We start from the raw sequence: 22,838 nt of genomic DNA on the forward strand, positions 1-22,838 counted from the left end.
CATTATATCCTCATTCAGCTGACCTTATGAATAACTTACACCTTTACGTCTTTGTTCTTAAGCCTAAGTCATTTACCATCACTGTGACTGTTTCTCAAGCAAGAAGATGGGGTAAAGTAAAGCAGGACAGGATGGAGTTTTCAGCAAAGAGGCTAAGAAAATATTGTAGAAACATGACTTGGGACAATATACACGACAATATGGATAAACCTTGAAAATATTATGCTAAGCAAAAGAAGCCAGAAATACAAAAGGCTGCTTAATTTAAGATTCCATTATATGAAATGTTTAAAACAGTAAAATTCATAGAGACAGAAAATGGATTAGTGGTTACCATGAAATGGAGTTTTAACTAAAGAACAACCCCCCCTTGGCTAAGAAGGCAGCTGCAAGCCTTTCCAGCTGTGCTCATCACTATGCCACCCTTCTTGTAATAATGTAACAACTGTGTGCTCTCTGTCCAAGCCAGCAGCTCTGCTAATCAGGTACCCAGCATTGTTTATCAGTTCTGCTTCTGTAACCTTGCTTGCTCAGTTTCTTAGGGAGGAACACTGTCTGCTTGGGGATGGGGTAGGTCCGGGATGCTTACATGGGAAAATCAAGACCTTGTAGTGTATAAAAGTTACTGAGAACAAAGACCTGGTACTCAGACTCTGGAGGTGACTCCTCTGAGCCGGCAACGGTGCCGAATAAACCTTGCTTTTCCATATCTCCTAGTGCTGTTTGTCTCCCTCCGTTGCCACGGTTTTTGCGGTTTCCGCAACAACCAGAAGAATTTGAGATTTACTGCTAACAGTTATAAAGTTTCTTTTGGGTGATGAAAACGTTTTTAAAAATAGAAAAGACAGATAGGAAGTGTTGCATTAGCCAGAAGTTATAAAGGACCCAGAATACAATTCACATACCACAGTTTTCTCTATCGATATGGTGTTTATATAAAAGAAAAAAAACCCTAAAATTTAGTATGTTAGAAATGTTGAAAGAAGATGTTAATTAGTTTTAAAATGTGCACTTTAAAAATTTTTACTATCTGGTACAAGGCACTTTTTAAAAATTTTAAACTTAAAAATTTTTAAATTCATTTATGCAATAAGCTTTCCCGACCACCTACTGAAAGTACCCAATATATATCAGATACTGTGCCAAGTTCTTACATAGAACTGTCACCTGCCTACAGGAAATATACTCTTTGGTAAAGGAATTAGATATTAAATAAGCAATAACTGGTATGTGCACTTACATGTACACTTGAAAAAGTCTATTCTCCATTACTGAGACACATCTGATGTATATCTGTTACGGCATCTGCCCAGCAGCCCTGTGCCGCAGCGTTATCAGCTCTGGCAACAGCCCTGTGGCTGCAGTGTACCAGCTCCAGCAGCTCTGTGGCTGCAGTGTATCGGCTCTTTTACCTGGCGAGAAACTAAGTGAGCACTCGGAGAGTTGGAGAACTCAGGTTTCTTATGCTGGTCTGGTGGGCTCAGAGGATATCGCTCTCTGGAGTCTCAGCCCCGAAGAAGGGTTTCACAAGGATTTTATGGGCTACCTCTTTCGGGTCCATGCTTGGCGAGTCAGACCAGAGTGACATCAGGCAAGGTAGTAGGTTTGGAAACAAGTTTACAGAAGCAGATGTGTGGGGGAGGGGTGGTTGGGGCAGTTGGCTAGACTTTGCTTAGTCATCATGGCTGGGTCTCTCCTTTCTATATTTTTATCAGGACATTTTCCCCTACATATCCATACACCCAGAAATCTAAATTAGGTACCTATATTATTTGAAATTTTCTATTTCAGTCATCATAATTCCCACTCAACCTGTCACTGATTGAACATGATTGGTCTTACCTTTTAATAGAACTGTTCCAATTTTTTATGTTTTTGCTTTCTTTTGTATTATTATTACTGCCTTTTCCACAACACTGTCTCTTTTATTTGTTTATTTTTTTAAATTTGCTTTTGCATTGTTTTGGTATAACATTGACAACTTGTTTGAACATCTATTTTCTGTAACATCCTTAGTTCTCGAAAAAAAAATTATGTGAGTTCTCAGTTTTATTATATTTTCCTACTCCTACTTTTTGCTGCTGGGAAAATCAACATATTTTCTACTTATTATTTTCCATCTGTCCCCCTTTAAAAATGTTTGATTTAACAGAGATGTAACACTTACACATCATCCTTTCATGTGTAGCCTCACTTTCAAGTCCTAAATCGTTAAGAGAATGCACTAAATTCTAAGCACCAGTATTGTGGAAAAATCTCCAAATAGCTCTTGACTGGACTGGATGAAGCTGATCCCCTAGATAACTCCTCAAGAAGTATTTATGTTTACCATTTTCAACAAAAGCTTTTATACTTAAAAATGTTTTTCTTTTATTCTACATACTTAAAAGACAGATTGGCTTTACATTAATTTTTTATCTCACGTTTCCTTGAATCTTTTGGAAATGTCATTCAACTACTGTCTTTTTTTCTATACCACTGTCAAGAAGTCATACCAACCTGGTTTTCTCCCCTATTTAAGTTACTTATGTTACTTTGATAGGCATCTCAGAAGATATTCTATTTTAAGTATGTAGTAGTTTTACTAGATGTGTCTGCAATTAACCATGTTTGATCAATTTTTCCAAGATGATTATGGCCTTTTATTTTAGACACATTAATAAGTTTGTAAAGGCAATTACATTGTGCTTCCACATTTTCAGAGTATACACATCTTCAATATCGTCTGCATAGTTCTATACAGTATTCTCTGAAAATATGTTAGCTCTCTATTTAATTGGGTTTTATTTTCTTGGTTCTTTTCATCTTTATCCCCTGAATCATTCACTGTAATTATGACCATGTCAATGCTCCTTTGGGTACCTAGTAGTTTATTCATTTCTAAAATGATTTTGTTTTGATCAAATTTTGATCTGAGTTTAAGGTGGCTCTTAATTCTTATTCTGTTGAAGTAATATTGGTTTATAATATTAAATAAATTTCATATGTACAACATGATATTCCTGTTTCTCTGTATATAGCAATATGCTCACCATCAAAATTTTACTTTCCATTTTTTACCTCTTACTTTTCAATTTCAATGTTTTTCCATTCATAAATTTTGAATTTCTGAGTCAGGTGTCCTTAAGTTTCTTGGATTGTAGGTTTAATGACATTTCATTTATAATGGACTACTATCATGTGATTGTCTCTGCTTTATGGCAGAGAAATAGTTTTTTAATGAAAGTTAAATGATACTCCAGGTGGCCTCATAAAAAAAATCTCTTGTGAAATTTTCAAAATGGAGGATTTTGCCTAAAAAATTTAAGATTTAAGATTTAGGTTCACAAGCAGTATTGAACCTTAAAACTAGAAGATAAAGAATTATTTTTTCAAACATGAAAGGGGGAGACACAATGGAAGATACTTTATTCTGTACAATTATAAAATGAGGAATACCATGTGAAATATATTGTTCAAATTCTATCTCAGTATAAAAATATAATTTCAACAAATAAATCTTTCCAAAAAGCACTGCTTTGCTTTAGGTAGTGGTTCATCCCAGGCTTGCAAGTCTAAAGCACAATGTTTGAACACAGAGTGGTGTTCAGTACTATACAGTAACCATGATTGAACATCACTACATATGAGTTTCCCCACAATCATTTTCCAATCTCAGCCTATTTCCAATCTTTGATGAATATTAGTTCTTTTTTTAATATACATACATTCTTTTTCTCACATTATCCTCCACCAAGTTCTATCGCAAGTTACTAGGTATATAGTTCCCTGTGCTATACAGCAGGATCTCACTGCTTATCCATTCCAAATGCATTAGTTTGCATATTATCAACCCCATACTCCAAGTCTATCCCTCTCCCTTCCCCCCACCCTTGGCAACCAAAAGTCTGTTCTCCAAGTCCATGAATTTCTTCAAAATTTATGAATTTGTACTCTATATTAGATTCCAGGTATAAGTGATATTATATGGTATTTGTATTTTTCTTTCTGACTTACTTCACTTAGTATAAGAGTCTCTAGTTATATGCATGTTGCTGCAAATGACAATATTTTGTTCTTTCTTATGGCTGAGTAGTATTCCATCATGTATATATATCACATTTTCTTAATCCATTTCATCTGTTGATGGACATTTAGGTTGTTTCCCTGTATTTGCTATTGTGACTAGTGCTGCTATGAACACAGGGGCACATGTATTTTTTTCAATGAAAGTTTTGTCCAGATATATGCCAAACAGTGGGATTGCTGCGACATATGGTAATTCTATATTTACTTTTCTGAGGTACCTCTATACTGTTTTCCATAGTGGTTGTATCAATTTACATTCCTACCAACAGTAAAGGTTCCCTTTTCTTCACACCCTCTCCAGCACTGATTATTTGTTGACTTGTTAATGATGGCTATTCTGTGAGGTGGTACCTCACAGTAGTTTTGATTTGCATTTATCTAATAATCAGTGATGTTGAGCATTTTTTTCATGTGCTTGTTGGCCATATGTATTTTCTTTGGATAAATGTCTATTAAATCTTAAATCATTCTTTTTTACAATCAGTACGTATTTAAAGAGAATAGTTAAAAGTAATGTTGAAAGAATAAAGATATTATTTTGCCTTCTTACACTCCAGATCTTAAAATGATCTCAAACATAAATAATTGATTAACTGTCCATTTTGTTTTGGCATATGTCAATATTAGAAAATATTTAATCCAATAATGAAGTTAAATTTTCTTCAAAAATTATATTCACGTAACGGAGTATATCTATTTACACAAGTAACAAATTAAGAAAGAAACACAAGTAACACGAATCAGAATCAATATAGAAAATAATCCTGCATTTCTAGGCCAAAAATACTTACAACAGAAACCAACATTATTTTTAATTGAGACTTTTTCAACCAATTGCAGAGGAAAATATCAACAATGAGTACCTCACTGTAGCATGGAGTTCATTAAAAAATTCAAGATGCTCTGTGGAATATTTAAAATGTAAGTCACACAAAGAGTATTTTCTATTTTCTATATTTTAAGATCTTAAAACTATAAAATAGCTTGTAGATAATCAAATACATAATAACATATTTGGTGATTAACTTAAAATGAACTAAGCTTTTTGAGCTGCTGAAGAAAAGACAAATTGTCTCAAAATGGTATCATATTTTAATTTTTATAGTACTCCTTACAGAATGTATCCACTTGCATTCTCATGAGTTATTTAGGAGATCTTCTGCCAGCTCAAGAGCTGACTACACAGTCTCCTCACTGCCATCCTCATGTCCTTGTTTCTCAATGTGTAAATGGCAGGATTCAGGAGGGGCGTAATCATAAAGTCCAAAATGGCAAGGAACTTGTCCACCGGCACCGTGGGAAATGGCCACATGTAAACAAAGATGCATGGCCCAAAGAACAAAATCACCACACTGATGTGAGCCGACAGAGTAGAGAGAGCCTTGCACAAACTGCCTGAGGAGCGTTTCCATACTGTCACCAGAATGAAAACATAGGAGGCAATCAGTAAGAAGAAGGTGCCCATAGTGATGAACCCACTGTTGGCAGTAACCATGAATTCCATTCTGTAGGTGTCTATGCAGGCAAGTTTGATAAACCGAGGAAGATCACAGTAAAAGCTATCTATTTCATTAGGACCACAAAACGGCAGATGGACCACAAAAGCTACCTGGACCACTGCGTGAAGGAGGCCAATAGCCCAAGCACCACACAGAAGCAAAAGGCACATCCGGGGGCTCATGATGGTCAGGTAATGCAGGGGCTTACATATGGCCACATATCGGTCTAGGGCCATGGCAGTAAGCAGCACCATCTCAGATCCACCCAGGATGTGAAGGAGAAATATCTGGAAGACACACCCCTGAAAGGATATGGTTTTGCGCCCAGAGCACAGATCAGAAATCATCTTAGGAACTGTTAAGGTAGAGAGACACAAATCAATAAAGGAGAGGTTGGCTAAAAGGAAGTACATGGGGGAATGTAGATGAGGCTCAAAGATCACTGCAAACACAACAAGGAGGTTCCCTAGAACAATTGTTCCATAACACACTGTAGAGAAGGCAAGGAGGAAATCCTGTACTGGTCTGGAGGGAGAAAGTCCCAGGAATACAAATTCAGACACCGAAGAGTAATTTGTTTTGTACATTGGCTTTATCTGGTGACACCTATAGACCAAAAAGAAAATAATAACCAAAGGATTTATCAAAAATTAATATTTAAATAAATAGGTAAAATCTTTTATTTAAATCTGGTTTTAAGAATAAGTCTTAACTAGTAGTGGTTCAAATGTTTTCAAAAGTTTATGCATTGATCTATTCCTTCAGCTAATATATCTAAGGAGTGTAACTGATATTCCTAATGAACATGGACCATATTCCTAGTACTATGTCAAGTTCTAAGGTAAAAAACTAATTCTGACTTTTGGAGGTGTACAGGCTGATGGTGGATCTTGACATTAAATAACTATAAATCAGATACAACTCTGAAAATTGAAGGAAAAGAACAGGACTATGAGAACACTGTGACTCATCAGATTGTACTTGTTTAGATTCTGCTAATTAGGGAGTTACTACTAAAGAGTAAGTAGAGTAGTCCAGACTTTGGAAATGCCATGTGCAAAGATGCTGTGGCAGGAAGGCCGGTGGAACCAAGAGAGTGAATAACTGAGTTCAAACTGGACTAATAGGCCAGCAGCATGGGATCTTGCCTCCAGGATAAGATCTTTGCTTTTTATTCTAAGAACAATAGAAAATTTGTGGGTATTCAGCAGTAACTGATGATTATTTCTGCTTTCAAACCGTCACACACTCTTCAATGTAAAATGAATGAAGTGAATCCCTTTGTTGTACAGCATAAATTATCATAACATTGTAAATCACCTATATTTCAATAAAACTTTAAAAAATGAAAAAGAAAAATCTACACATGTTGATAGCCACTCACACAAACATACACACAAAAAATGGAATGAGAGGGTTAGAGTAAATTTAGAGACTTCAAGAGACCACTGAAGAATCATGATCACATCAGTACAGACAGGGTGAATTATTTGTCCAGTGGTGTTGGCACAAAGATAAAATTGGAAAAATATAAACTGTCTCTCAACATAAATTCAACGAAGTTTAGAATGGTTATTTAAACTTTAAAAAAACAAACAAACCAAAAGAAAGTAAAATAATATTTACACAAACATTAAGGTGGAAAATCCATCCTAAGCGTATCCCTTAACAAATCAGGGAGGAAATAAAAATCAGCAGTATCCAAAATATTAAGTTCATATTATGAATAGATATAGATAGATATTTTAAATTAGTATATAAAGACATACATATATAAAGCTTATATAGAGATAGAAACATTATAAAAGTAAAAAGACAGTCTGGAAAATAAGTTATAAAATATCAGCAGATGATTAATATTTTTATTATGAAATTAGTTCTTCCAAAGTGATAAAGATGAAAGTATGGTATACCAATTTTAAAGTGAGAAAAACATGTAAGACTACTCACAGAGAAGAAATCCTACTAGTTAATAAGCAAATGGAAAGGAAAACTCTCATTATCAATCAAAGATATATAGGTTGCCTTGGAGTGCTATCTTATACTAACCAATTTCAAAGGTTAAAAAATTGATGATGTATCATGGATGCCGCTGTGAGAAAATAGACACGTTCATAAGACACACATAGTGCAAAAATTGATACAATTTCTCTAGAAGACATATTCAAAATAGATACTAAAAGCTTAATATTTAATTCATTAGATTAAGATGATCTCTTCAGAAAAAATCAGCTTAGTGTAATAACAATATATAAGCTAAAATTTAATTTACGAGGAGTACCTACTTACTATTGTTTATAAAAAGAAAAATTAGAAATACATAAATGCCTAATATAGAGAATTAAAATGTTCATAATACTTCTATCTGTAGAAGGCATTATTCCTCAAAATTCAGTGCCATGGAAATATGTCAATAATAGATACTTAAAAAATGGAGAAGTGTGTGAAAAAAAATGTAAAGGAAACCGATTTTTAAACTTATACGTCTAGGAAGATGCTTATCTTTAGTTCTTATTGATAAATTGTTCATCGCTGGGCATACATGCCTTTATAAATTTGAGCCATATGAAACTGTTCTTTCAGTAATGTCAAAGGTGGCCAAATATCAATTTTACGGAGTTCGATCTAAATCTAATCTATTAGCTTACCTTTATCCTTACATAATTTTCTAAACTACTTTATATTTAAACAAACAAAGCAAACGACTGATGCTTGTTCTACACCTGGATTGAATACCATGAGTCCCCCACTTGCAAGGCCACCACTGAATTCTCCTCCGGGCCCCACATCACTCTCACCCTTCCCTCTCATGTTATCACTCCTATCAGTGGCACTCCACTTCATGGCTGGGCTCTCCCCTGGGCACAGCCCTGCACCGTCTCAACAAGAAATGATCTTAAGCAGGTGAGAGCACCTTGGACCTCCTGCAACCAAGGGTAGACTTGAGGGCAGCCAGGCCAGTCAGGAAAGACATTGTGAAGTTGATGGACGTAGAATGGGCATTGGAGCCAAAAGGAAAGATTACAGGGGTGGTGCTAGGAATCCTTCACAGAAGGGCACTGGATGGAGAATTTTACAGCCAATAACTGAGAAAATAATAGCTCAGTGCTAAGCAAGGAAGAATGGGACAATCACCAAGGTTAAGAGCACTGGATGTGACATTTCAAAGGAGCCATAATCAAGCCTATCTAAAAATATTGATCATGCTGGGAGCCACATGGGAGAAAAAATTATGTGTATACGGTGTGTAACTGGGTCCCCAGGCTGTACAGTGGAAAAAAAGTGTTACAAGAAATAACAATAAAAAATAAATTAAAAAACATTGATCATGCATGCCATGTTTAGATTTTAAAACATACATATTCTGGTATACAAGAAAATCTATGTTTAGTATGCTCACAATTGTACAAAATAAAAATGTTTCAAAAATCAAAAGAAAGGTCAGTAAAAAAAAATGCTGATAGATTTTTTGTTCTTAGTAGTAGGAAGATTGGGTGATTTTGTTTCTGTTCTCTTTTCCTCATTTTCTAAATGTTAAAAATTCATTTATTAATACAAACTCTTTGCATTGGATACAGTTCAATAGGAAGGGGAAGATATTGGCATTAGTCAAATGAAGTATTATATTTCAAAGAAGGTTTAGTACATCACCTCCACAAGGAGGAGCTCAAACTTGAAAATGTGGGGATACATGCACAGGAACTGACAATAGGAACAATAACCACAACATGTACATGTGGCCAGTAAGCATATTGATTGATGCTCAGTTTCATCATCAGCAATGATTAGAAGGGTCATAGTTCTGTTTTATTAATTGGCAAGGAAAAAGAAAGAGAAGGAGAAGAGACAGATGAGAATGAAGAAAGAATTATCAGTATTATCAAGGTTTTAATAAAAAAGCTACTGGTATACATTGTTGAAGAAACTGCCAATGAACAATAGTTATTAGAAATTAATTTCCAGCCATACTAGCACAAGTGCAAATATTATGTATATGTACCATCTATATTTATGTAACATCTATATATTTACACATTCATACACACATATAACCACATGTAAGAGAATGTTGTTGATACCTAGAGAAGGTATTAATCACATTGTGGTACATATTCACAGTGGAATACTATGAAGCTATAAAAATCAAATAAATAGTCCTACATATTCAGAGCTAGAAAGATTTTCAGTTTAAGGAACACAAAAAAAGTACATAGAAATAAGACTGTGCCTGCCATTACATAAAAACAATGTTGAGGTTCTCAAATATCAAAAATAGAACTACCTTTTCATGTAGAAATCCCACTTCTTGTTATATATACAAAGAAGTTAAATCAATATCTTAAAGAGATACCTGCACCCCCATGATCACTATATCATTATTCACATTAATCAAAATATGCAAAGAACTTAAATATCTGGTGACGGATGAATGGATGAAGAAAATGTGTTATACACACACACACACACACACACACACGAAATATTATTCAGCTTAAAAAGAAGGAAATTCTGCCATTTTCAATAATGGGATTATACATGGAGATAAGTGAAATAAGCCAGTTACAGAAGGAAAAACACTATCTGGTATCATATATGAGAAATCTAACAGAGTCAAATTCATGGAAGCAAAGAGTAGAACTTGCAGCTGTCAGAGGTTGGGGAAGGATGAAATAGGGAAATGCTGGTCAAAACGGACAAAGTTTCACTTACCAAGGTGAATAATTTCTGAAGATCTAATAATACACAAACAAGTTGACTCTCAAATATTTGACGCCCAAAATTTGCCATGAGGGTAAATCTTAAATGTTCTCACAGGAAAAAAATATGGTAACTGTGTGAAGTGGTGGATAAATTAATTAGATTGATTGCAGTAATTATTTTATATATGCAATATACACATACATAAATTTATTTGATAAATGTAATGTACACATATATCAAAGCATCAAGTTTTACACTATAAATACAATATTTATGCATCAATTATACCTCAATACAGCCAAAAAAAAAAAAAAACACCTCATTACAAGTCACTTACAAAGTGAGGCTGTTTGTTACTGAAACATAATTTAAACTACCTTAAAACAGCATTGATCCACATTTGCTGTGGATAGTTCATACCTAAACAGTTTTTTCACCTATAACAATCTGCCATCCACAAACTAATCTCATTAACTTTGATGTTACCTAAGAAAACGAGCTCCTGTTCTCATGAGTAATAACAACGTAATCATCACCTAGATGTGAAGTCCAAAATATTAACATTTAAGATGTTCATTTATGTATATTCATAGCCAACATTAATTGCTGTAAAAAACTGTTACATGATGACAACCATTATGTGTTAAATTAGTAAAATGCTAAGGTCAGTGTATTATATGTACTTAAATGTTTGGAAACAATCATTCAAATACTGAATTAAAGCAAGAACCTCTAACAACAAAAATTCGTATTATAGAAGTATGTTTGTATTTAAATTTTTAAAATGTTCCAAAGATGCACAACAAATATTACCAATAATGAATCATGAAACATAGGATTGCATGTGGGTTTCACTTCATAAGGCCTATATTTCTGTATTGTTTAAATAGTCTAAAACAACTGGAATTGTTTTTTGACTTAAAAATGATTTTTTTTTTTTCTTTTTAGGGCCACACCTGTGGCATACAGAAGTTCCCAGATTAGGGGTCAAATTGGAGCTGCAGCTGCCGACCTATACCACAGCCACAGCAACACTGGATCCCAGCCACATCTGTGACATATGCTACTGATTGCAGCAATGCTGGATCCTTAACCCATTGAACAAGGATGCTTAAGCCAGTGAATGAAGCTAGGGAATGAACTCACACCCTCACAGAGACTCCATAGGGTTTTTAACCCACTGAGCCACAATGGAACTCCCAAAAATGAAATTTTAAAAACAAAATAAGAGATTCAAGATGCCCAATCCTTCAAATCAGATTGTAATGATGTCAAAACCATTCAAAAAAAGGATTTAAAATTTGAAATAAAATCTTACAAGTGTGTCAACAAATTGACTTACAAAAAAAAAAAAAAAATCACAATAGCCCCTTAACAGGAAACATTTTCTGCAAGAGATTAATGTCCAAGATAAAACTCCTATTTGTGATAGTCTATTGCTAATTTCTTTAAATTATATCTGTTTAGTTAGTCGATACCAGTGAAGAAGGAGGTGACAGGAAAAGGAAAGAGAAGGGAGGAGAGAGAAGGCACAGGGACAAGGAGAGAAAAGACAAAGGAGAGAAGAGAAGGAATACCATAAAAGTTAAGAGGAAAGCAGAACAGCACACCTAGCTCATGAGTCTTTTGTCAAATAACTTCTTGTTTGAGTAACTTGAGTATCTGCTCTTACCTTCACAATATCTCAGCATGGCACACAGATCTCTTGGTATCTGTCCACAACCATTTCCTCAGCTTCTTATCTGGCCTCTCCACTTCACAGAACTCATGAATTATAAGGACACGTGCTGTCATTATACCAGATTTACCCACACTTTTGTTCTGCACTAAAGGTATCCCTGATTTTTTTCCTTTGGCTGATTACTTTTCGTTATAAAAATTCTGTCTGTGAAATAATTATGCAGAGATGTCTCCCTCTTTCCTCTAGTCTCCTCCTCTTTGCTCTCACATCATACTTGCAAGCTTCTCATAATACTTCTTCATGACATGTTAGTTTACAATGGACTAGTCCCTCTGTCTCCCCTGCTAGGGATATGATCCTCTTATTATGAGGGACTGTGTATTAGCCACAAATTCTGACCATCCTAAGTCTTGTGAGTTTCAGAGAGAAGGCAAGGGGTTTGATGGATGTGGGCATGCATATGCATGTAATTGCACCAATAATGGACAATAATGTCTTTTTTTGGTGAAGACCATTTAATGTCTTATTCCTATTGAAAACTGAACCCCATAGAATTCTAGAAAGTGCCACGAATAAATGGCAGGTCAAAGGTGACTGGCCAATTTCCCAGGTCCTTTCTAGTTCCTGGTAAAATATAATCCAGATCCAACAATTTCCCTGTAAATTAAGACACCTTCTAGGCATATGGAGCACTTCATGCAACCAGAAATGAAAATTCTCACTTCTCTTTGGAAAGACTGCTACTGTGGTGGTTCAACAAATGCATGTTGAATGGAAAAACAGAAGTAGAGATAAGAAAGAGTGGGAGAGAAGGTGGGGTTAGGGGAAGAATTTTTGTAATGTTGTGGCAGAGGTGCTATGCTTTGCCCATACAAGGAAAAGAGCTGATAATTTTAGCAGGCTATTCTCTTAAATTACACTGTTCCCACTTACCTGGCCCCCCCAAAAAAAGTAGGTTTCATAAAACAATTTCACTAGTACTGAAATGTTTCCCACTTTGATCTGTGTGGTTAGTGCTCTTTACAACTGCTTCAGTTGTAACGACAGCTTTTGGTGACCACATGATGACTCGGAATGCTGAGTCCCCAGGTCATTTGTCATGAGAGCTCAACTTTGAATTCCCATGACATTAAGAGAAGAAAAAAATATCAGAAGCTTGGTTCAAAAAGTAAATGAGAAACAAAGGAATCTACGGCTAATAAAATATGATGGAAAAATATCTTCAAGGAAAAACAGCACCTCCTAATATGATTTTGCCTATTTATAAATTAAATATCATTCAGACCAAGAAGAGTGAAAAAGAATATCAATAAACAAATTTTTTGAAATTATTTAATATTCTGTTGGAATTATATTCATGGAATATCCTTGGAAACAGCATATCTGCTTTCTACCTCATTTATACAATTATCACCCCCGTTTTAGAAGAACTAATATTAAAGAATATGGAAATTAAGTTGGTAATGTCCACTATGCTAAAGTCAGATGCAATAATTTTCTAGTTTGGAGTCCATGGATTTGATCCCTACATATTGCTGCCTCTTTTTTTACGTAACTACTGTAACATATAAAAAAAAGAGTTCAGGTGTCTATTTAGCTTCTCACTTTTCTGAGTATTATGCCTATATTATCAACTATATTCTTTCTAATAATATGGAGAGATGGAAATCCAATACTCTTTCGAATGAAATGGAGAAATAAGGTTATGACCTACCAGTCAATAGCACAAAAGGGGATAGAGTTTTTGATTCTTGGGATTCAGCCCATTAATTTCTTTTTCTTTCTTTCTTTTTTTTTTTACTTATTAACTAAATCAAGACATATTGAATATCTCTAACTCTATGATGCTGCTCAGGAAAAACAATGTAAACACACAGAAGAAAAATACCACACATTCTTATGACATTTAACACATTATTATAAGAGTTCCGTTTCTTTTTCTTTCTTATTAACTTGTTTGTTTGTTTGTTTTTTATGGCTGCACCTGCAGCATATGGAAGTTCCTGGGTCTACAGGGTTAAATCGAAGCAGCAGTTGCAGGCCTATGCCACAGCCACAGCAACACCAGATCCCAGTGTTACCTGCTACATACACTGCAGTTGCAGCAATGCCAGATATTTAAACCCACTGAGCCACAATGGAAACTCCATTTATTTCCTTCCTTTTTTTTTTAGATTTCCAGTTCAACACATTATTCCAACAAACTTGATTTTTGTTAGTTAAATTGGTATTAGTTACAAAATTTTAATCTAATTTCTACTTGGAACCTGTCCAGAGTTCCCATTTACTCACTACTAGTGAAATGTCTGTTGAGCAAAAATTCTCTAAAAATTACAAGGGAGGGTAATGAACAGAAAAGTCATCCTGCATCATAGCCTCCCTTTCTTGAGCTTTGTGTTATTGAGCTGAAGGTATATCATTCTGCCCCCCTCTGTGTTCAAGGTTATTTTAATGTAGCTGCCTTATTTAAATATGTTTGTATTCCCTTATTGCAAAAATAGTCACATGATGAAACTTGAATAAATACTTTACTTGTTTAGCTCTGGTTTCTGTTTCTTAAACATAATCAACCACACTTCAAGGTAGAGATGTTTCTAGACTCTGTGTAAAGACAGGAGAACTTCCTATGCCTGACCTTCAGCCAACTTGACCAGTGGTGGGTTGACTTCCCAGCCACTATCCACGTGGTTCATATTAAGCCTAACAATCCCACGCTTATACCTCATGACTTTGCCACATCTTTCCAAAGCCCAAGTACCCATTTCTAAGGTAGGAAGAGAACACTAAAAATGTATCATTACAAAATTTTCTCTGAATTTCTCTTTATTTTTCTAAAAGCAACCATTTACATTGAATTGAAAGATATCTAAATAAAAATTGATTTTAAATAAATCAGAATTTAAAATACACTTTCTTTCATATACTATATCTTCCAAAAACAGACTCCCACAGATGTATATGTAGGCATGTACACATTATAATTATGTAATTTCATGGAAAGGAAACTGAAACCATAACCACCAATGTGGAAGAAATTTTTTGAGTGAAAAAAATAACAGGAATAGATAGAGACAGACGATATTTCCTTCTCAAACCTTTAAAGTGTTAGAATCTTATGAACAATTCTGAACTTATATGATTCTCTGTAAATGAAAATAAAAATAGTCTTATTTTGAAGAACAGTAATAATATTGCCTTTTACTCAAGGTGAAATCTAGATCATTGCTCAAATAACCACAGAAATTTTTTTATACTTTACAAAGCTTCCCTACCCTCCCTTTAAACCCCACTAAACCAGCAGTTCAAGGCTGGATGACTTATCACGTGCATAGTTGGAGTACTGCCGAGACCAGCTCAGCAGGATGGGGCTGAAGAACAGGTGCTGTGGAACTTAAAGAAAAAAGTTAACATAAAACAAGACACAGAGACAGTAAAGGTGGGAACCAGGGGGACTCAAGGTCTCAGGGACCAAGAGCACTGCCTCAAGAAACCACACTGCTTTTATTGTGCTCTTTAGATGAGATCAAGTGAGGAGGGGCTATGAGTGGATGATATACGGTTTGTTTACTATTTTATAAGTTCTTTTACTATTTTAAAAGCCACTTAGCTGGGAAAAGGTTAAGCTTTTACTCTGACCTTTAGGCACATAACAGTCTTTGTTCTTAAGCTTAAGTTATTTACCAGCATTGTGACTGTTTTTCCATGCAGGAAGATTGGATAAAATAAAGCAGGAAGATGGGATAAAGTAAAGGACAAGATGGAGTTTTCAGCAAAGAGGCTAAGAAAATATTGTAGAAACATGTCTGGAGACAGTGTACAGCTGTCGCCTGCCCACTTCTCTCTGCTGGTCATCCCCTGCCCACTCACCCAAGTCATCTGGGACTAGAAATTGCAACTTAGTTCTGAAATAAGGTTTTTCTTTTTTAAAAAGAACAAAAGTTACCCTAACAACTGTTTTATGATAAAATGTGCTTAACTTCCACCATTAGAATTTTTATAATTGCACTCACCAGGTTTCTTTTTGACCTTGACAAAAGGTACCCCTTCCCACTGTTACTCTCATTTCACTTTAGAAACTCGGAAATGAAGAGGTCCCAAAGGAATACAGCATGGGTAGCTTGAAAGTTTCCTACTCAAGAGGCCATTTTCTAAAATAAATACCTGCTCACACCCTCCCATGAACACTGTTCACTCCCATGAACAGAAAGTGGAGTTTTCTTTTGATGCAATATAATTTTATTTCTGATTCTAGGTAGCATGTGGACAATGCTTCATCCTTGGGAAAAAATATGGTCAAATACGGTGTCTCTCTAGTAAGAAGATAATAATATAAACCTTGTAAATTTCTAACCTTCTCCTTTAGTTCCCATCCTTGATCACATTTAAGGAAACTTCATAAAGTTTTAACACCATTTTTCCATGCATACTAATTAGAATGGTTTGGAATTTCTGCATAGCCTCCAGGAATATCAAGGAGTTCTCCTTCCAGCTATACCTTGGTATTTCTGGACTCCCTATACATCACAGGGAATGCCTTCTACGCAGTCTCAGAGCTCCCTAAATGCCCTGTTAGAGAGGGTATTCAATGTCCTCACAAAGCCACAACCATCAGGGTCTACAGGATTCTTGAATTGAGGAAAACTATTCTAGACACAGATATGTAACTGTAATTAACAGAAATTTCCAAACACTGATAAAAATGATTATTACTAATTTAGCTCAGGAAGAAACCAGATGGAGAATTTGGAGACAAATTTCTCAAATACCATAATAGTCAACAGTTACTATGAAAACAGAATTATGCCCTCGGAATTGAACAGACAGTGACCCAGAATGACAGCACAGAGGAAGGACTGGAGTCAGAGAGTGCTGGATGTGCACGCTGTCATGCTATTTCTCAGCTCTGAGACTTCTCACAAGTTACACTGAAGTTTGGCAGAAATTATATTAATTATATGTAATTAATTGTAACAGTCTGATTTATATAGCTATCAATTTAGCAGTGCTACTTTGTCTTTTGTAACACAACTAAAATAATATCAATGACTTTTAAAGCAAGTATTAGATGAGACATCAGGCGTAGCCTTTTACTTCTTTGGTATAAGCTATAGCAACTATAGTTTCTTTTCATTGAAATGTTTAAAAGTGATCATAGTACACATTAAGAATGTATTCAATAAATTCTTGTTTACCATACCAGTAAAAATTAAAAGACCCTCTTACATCTACACTAATTCTGTTTCTTCTTTGTACTCAGTTATCAGATCCGTTCTACCTGATAACTCCCTGGATTTAAATATTAACAACATAATCAATCAACAACTCAGAGACAACAGTGAGAGAAAACCAAGACCAAAGGAGAGCAAAGCCTGAAGCAATGAGTGGAGAGAGCAATAACAGAACTATTACAAATACAGAGATTATTTTCATACAACCATGGCCAACCAATATATCATCTTATGTCAATCAGACATTACACAGTTTTGACTTTTATAGTAGAACATATTTCTTCCTGATGCTCATAATTTATTCTTTTTTTTTTGTCTTTTGTCTTTTTTTTAGGTCCGCACTGACAGCATACGAAGGTTCCCAGACTAGGGGTCCAATTGGAGCTGTAACTGCCGGCCTACGACAGAGCTACAGCAACAGAGGGATCCGAGCTGCATCTGCAACGTACACCACAGCTCAGGCAATGCCAGATCCTTAACCCACTGAGCGAGGCCAGGGATTGAACCCGCAATCCCATGGTTCCTAGTTGGATTGCTTCCACTGCGCCATTACGGGAATTCCCGATTTATTCTTTAAGCCTAGAACTTTTATTCTTCCCTCCACTGATTGTTAACCACTTTATCCTTGATTAGTTTATCTGTTCTTAAATTTAGTTCACTATGTTTCTTGGTGAAAACATTTTGTCAAAACTAGTATTAATATCTCTTTTTTAACCAATCCATTCATTAACTTATTTATTCAATAACAAAAATATTCGTACCCTTCAATAATGTCGTATAGTTTGAGGAGTTTTTCAAATTTATGTATAATAACTATATTTTATCAAATAGCTAAAAACAATAAAAATTCATTTTTTGAATTATATTTTAGATTCCACATATAAGTTATATCAAACAGTATTTATCTTGATCTTATTTCACCAATGCATAATATTCTCTAGATCCTACCACGTTGCTGAAAGTGGCAGAAATTATTGTAAATCAACTATACTTCATTAGAAAACTGTCATTTTTTGGAAAATGCTATGTGTGCGAAGTAGGGAAAATTTCTCATAAAGGCAGAGAATTGGCTCTATGTTTGTACCTTTACAATAATGTACCTAAGAGAAATCTATTAAAAACATAAAAGAGGAATTCCTGTAGTGGCGCAGTGGAAACGAATCCAACTGGGAACCATGAGGTTGCAGGTTCGAACCCTGGCTTCACCCACTGGGTTAAGGATCCAGTATTGCCATGAGCTGTGGTGTAGGTCACAGACATAGCTTGGGTCTGGCGTTGCTGTGGCTCTGGTGTAGGCCCAGCAGCAACAGCTCCGATTAGACCCCTAGCCTGAGAATGTCCATATCCTGCAGTTGCGGCCCTAAAAAGACAAACAAACAAAACCACAAATGAAAGCAACAAAATAATCATGACAAGAAAAAAATATAAAACATATTGCATAATCCTAAAAAAATTTTGTATCACAAATACTCAGGAAATAGAATCCTTTCATAATTACACAGTAAATTTGGCTCAGTCTTCCAGTTATCAAAGCAAATTATAAATTAAATTAGTTTCACAATTTCTATAGATTATATACACAAACACATATTTTGGACCCATGTTTTGAGCCACAAAACAGTACACAGTTACTAGAGAAAAATAACAGCAAACAATTTGGACAAAATCGTTGTTAGAAAATAAGAATACCAATCATGATATGATCAGATCAACATCCTCTGACATATGCTGAATATTCATTAATTGATTAAGTCACTATTTCAAAAAGTGTGAAAAAGAAACATATACATAAATTTCCCTGCTCTAGGCCAACTGGAAATAGACTTGAGTCCATGGGAATTGAGGCAAGTGAGGCTGAGAGTAGTACCAAAAGGTCAAACACATGAAACCTATTAGCCCTGAGGCTCACCCTCTGTCTTCCCTCCTACCAACTGTCAGTCTCTTCTTATTATACTACCTGATCCATCCTCTGTCAATTCCACTTCTCACACTCTGTTATTTATTTTTTCAGGCTTTAAATCATCCCTCACATTCGTTTTTCAGTAAAAAAAGAAAAAAAAATTACTGTTATCCTTGGTTTAAATCAAAGCAGTGTTAGATATTTCACTGTTCCTTCAAAAGTTTATGTTAGCTCTAAGTCATCTAATTAACTGAATTCAATTTAAAAATCAATCAAAAATATCTGATGTCCAAGGCCATAATTTCAACAGAGGCCAAGTCTGTAATATCTAGGCTTTTCCAAAAACTTTACCTGAATATTTCCTGGGACTTGAATTCAGTTGTCAAACAACTTGTTAAGGAGAGAATGATTTTGATACTTCAATGTAACCTCATAATCAATGATCTAGTCTGAATATAATGAAATGGTGACTTCAGGAAAAAAAAGCCCCAGATTTTTGTGTAATTATATCAGAAATTTGTATTAACATTTTCTTAAAGTAACTTGTGCTGCCAGGAGTTATTTAGGAGATCTTCTGCCAGCTCAGGAGCTGACTACTCAGTCTCCTCACTGCCATCTTCATGTCCTTGTTTCTCAATGTGTAAATGGCAGGATTCAGGAGGGGTGTAATCATAAAGTCCAAAATGGCAAGGAACTTCTCCACCGGCACCGTGGGAAATGGCCACATGTAAACAAAGATGCATGGCCCAAAGAACAAAATCACCACACTGATGTGAGCGGACAGAGTAGAGAGAGCCTTGCACAAACTGCCTGAGGAGCGTTTCCATACTGTCACCAGAATGAAAACATAGGAGGCAATCAGTAAGAAGAAGGTGCCCATAGTGATGAACCCACTGTTGGCAGTAACCATGAATTCCATTCTGTAGGTGTCTATGCAGGCAAGTTTGATAAACCGAGGAAGATCACAGTAAAAGCTATCTATTTCATTAGGACCACAAAACGGCAGATGGACCACAAAAGCTACCTGGACCACTGCGTGAAGGAGGCCAATAGCCCAAGCACCACACAGAAGCAAAAGGCACATCCGGGGGCTCATGATGGTCAGGTAATGCAGGGGCTTACATATGGCCACATATCGGTCTAGGGCCATGGCAGTAAGCAGCACCATCTCAGATCCACCCAGGATGTGAAGGAGAAATATCTGGAAGACACACCCCTGAAAGGATATGGTTTTGCGCCCAGAGCACAGATCAGAAATCATCTTAGGAACTGTTAAGGTAGAGAGACACAAATCAATAAAGGAGAGGTTGGCTAAAAGGAAGTACATGGGGGAATGTAGATGAGGCTCAAAGATCACTGCAAACACAACAAGGAGGTTCCCTAGAACAATTGTTCCATAACACACTGTAGAGAAGGCAAGGAGGAAATCCTGTACTGGTCTGGAGGGAGAAAGTCCCAGGAATACAAATTCAGACACCGAAGAGTAATTTGTTTTGTACATTGGCTTTATCTGGTGACACCTATAGACCAAAAAGAAAATAATAACCAAAGGATTTATCAAAAATTAATATTTAAATAAATAGGTAAAATCTTTTATTTAAATCTGGTTTTAAGAATAAATCTTAACTAGTAGCCATTAAGATGTTTTGAAAAATTCATAAAGAGATTTATCCTTCAGCTAATATACCTACTAAGTTTAACTGCTATTCCTGGTGAACCTCTACCATGCTCCAGGTACTATGTCAAGTTCTAAGGTAAAACACTAATTCTGACTTTTTCGGGTACATAGCCTAATGGTAGGCCTGGACATTAAATAACTATATATGTAGATACAACTCTGACAATTAATTTGAAGGAAGAGTACAGAGGAGTATGAGTACAATGCAAGTCACTGCAGTTGTGCCATTTAGATTCTGATAAATATGGAGTTACTACTGAAGGTTAAATATGGTCCAGAATTTGGAAATGCCATGTGCAAAGACCTCAAGCCTAAAAGACTAGTTGAATGTGATATTGAATGCCTAAGATCAGACTGGAATAATAGTCCTAATAGGATAGAATCTTGTATCCATGATAACAACTTTGATTTTTTCTAAGAACAATAGAAAATTTGATGATATTCAGCAGTAACTTATCCTATTTCTTCTTTCAAACAGCTACAAAAACTTGAATGTAAAGAATGGAAATGAGAGGGCTAGAATAAACTTAGAGTGACCTCAAGAGACTCCTGAAGAATCGTATCACATCAATATGGACATGGTGAACTATTTAACCAATGGTGTTGGCACAACAGGTAAGCCTCGCAAAATGTACATCATTGCCTCTCAGCATAAGCTCAAGGAAGTTTCAGAGGGATATTAAAACTTTAAAATCAGAAAACAAACCAAGAGAAAGCAAAGGATTATTCGTATTAACATAGAAAATTAAAACATTAGAACACTTAAAACATTAAGATGGAAAATTCATTCTGAGCATATTCCTTATTAACAAATCAGGGAGAAAATAATAATTGACAGTATCTAAAATATTAAGTTCATATTATACACAAGTATGGACAGAAATATAAAGCTAGTGAATAAAGGTATACATATAGATATGTTACATGGAGATATAGACACTATAAAAACAAAAGTAAAAGGACACTATAGAAAATAAGTTATAAAATATTAGACAGATGATTAACATTTTTATTAAGAAATTAGTTCTTCCAAAGTGATACAAATGAATGTATGGTATACCGATTTTACTTTTTATTTTTATAATTTTATTTTTTAATTAGCATATAATTGATTTATGGTATTCCAACTTCAAAATGAGCACAAAATTAAGACTACTGACAAAGAAGAAACCCTAATAGTCAATAATCATATGAAAAGTAAAACCCTCACTAGTAATAAAAAAATGGAAATAAGATTGCCTTAAGAAACTATTTTGTACTGACAGATTTCAAAGGTTTTAAAATGATAATTTATCTTGGATAAGGCTGTAAGGAATAGGCCATACTCATACACTGATAATGACAGTAAAATTGACACAATTGCTCTAGAAGACGCATTTGAAATAGATACTGAAAGCTCAAAAATTTCCTTAACCTGAGATGAATAATCTCTCTTCAAAAAATTTTGCTTAGAGTAATAACAATATGTAAGCTAAAATTTAAACTGTAAAGGGTACCTACTGTACCCCTGTTGATAAAAAGAAAATAGTGGTAATAACATCAATGTTCACAAAAGAATTAAGTATCCATAGTTCTTCCAACTGGGGAAGGCATTATTCCTCCCACATAGAAACAAAAATCAATGCTACTAAATATATGAATAATAAACATTTGAAAAAAAGACTTTGCAAGGAAAAAAATATATAGGAAACATTTTTAAAACATACATCACAGATTTTGAAAACAAGCATGGTTACCAAAGGGGACAGGTGGCAGGGAGGGATGGCCTGGGGGGTTTTGGAGTGTCGTATGCACACAGCAGTTATGAAATGACTGGCCAACAGTGACCTGTCGTATAGCACAGGGAAATCTACCCAATATTCTATGATAATCTACATGGGAAAAGAATCTGTATAAGAATGGATGTATGTGTACGTACGTAAACTGAATCAGCTTTGTTGTACAGCAGAAATGATCACAACATTGTAAATCAACTATATTTCAATACAACTTTAAAAAAGGAACAATAGGGAAAAACAGAAAGATGCCTGATTTTAGTTTTTATCCATAAATTGTTCATCTCCGGGCTTATACGCATTTCTTA

The 22,838-nt window shown here is 35.1% G+C and overlaps 2 protein-coding genes across 2 annotated transcripts; both read right to left on the minus strand.

Annotated features, from left to right (window-relative positions):
• Window positions 1-5,215: 5,215 nt before the first annotated feature.
• LOC146401746 (olfactory receptor 4F3/4F16/4F29-like) lies at window positions 5,216-6,154 on the minus strand. The gene has a single exon (XM_003128762.3). The coding sequence runs from the start codon at window positions 6,152-6,154 to the stop codon at window positions 5,216-5,218; it is 939 nt and encodes a 312-aa protein (XP_003128810.3).
• A 13,485-nt stretch (window positions 6,155-19,639) lies between these two features.
• On the minus strand, window positions 19,640-20,578 carry LOC146401747 (olfactory receptor 4F3/4F16/4F29-like). The gene has a single exon (XM_084970440.1). The coding sequence runs from the start codon at window positions 20,576-20,578 to the stop codon at window positions 19,640-19,642; it is 939 nt and encodes a 312-aa protein (XP_084826566.1).
• Window positions 20,579-22,838: the final 2,260 nt, after the last annotated feature.

This window comes from Sus scrofa, chromosome 7 (assembly GCF_054392235.1).
Source record: "Sus scrofa isolate SSC_HxYL_T2T_F1_AM1 chromosome 7, Sscrofa_HxYL_maternal_Yorkshire_Landrace_v2.0, whole genome shotgun sequence".
Classification (NCBI taxonomy): Eukaryota; Metazoa; Chordata; class Mammalia; order Artiodactyla; family Suidae; genus Sus; species Sus scrofa.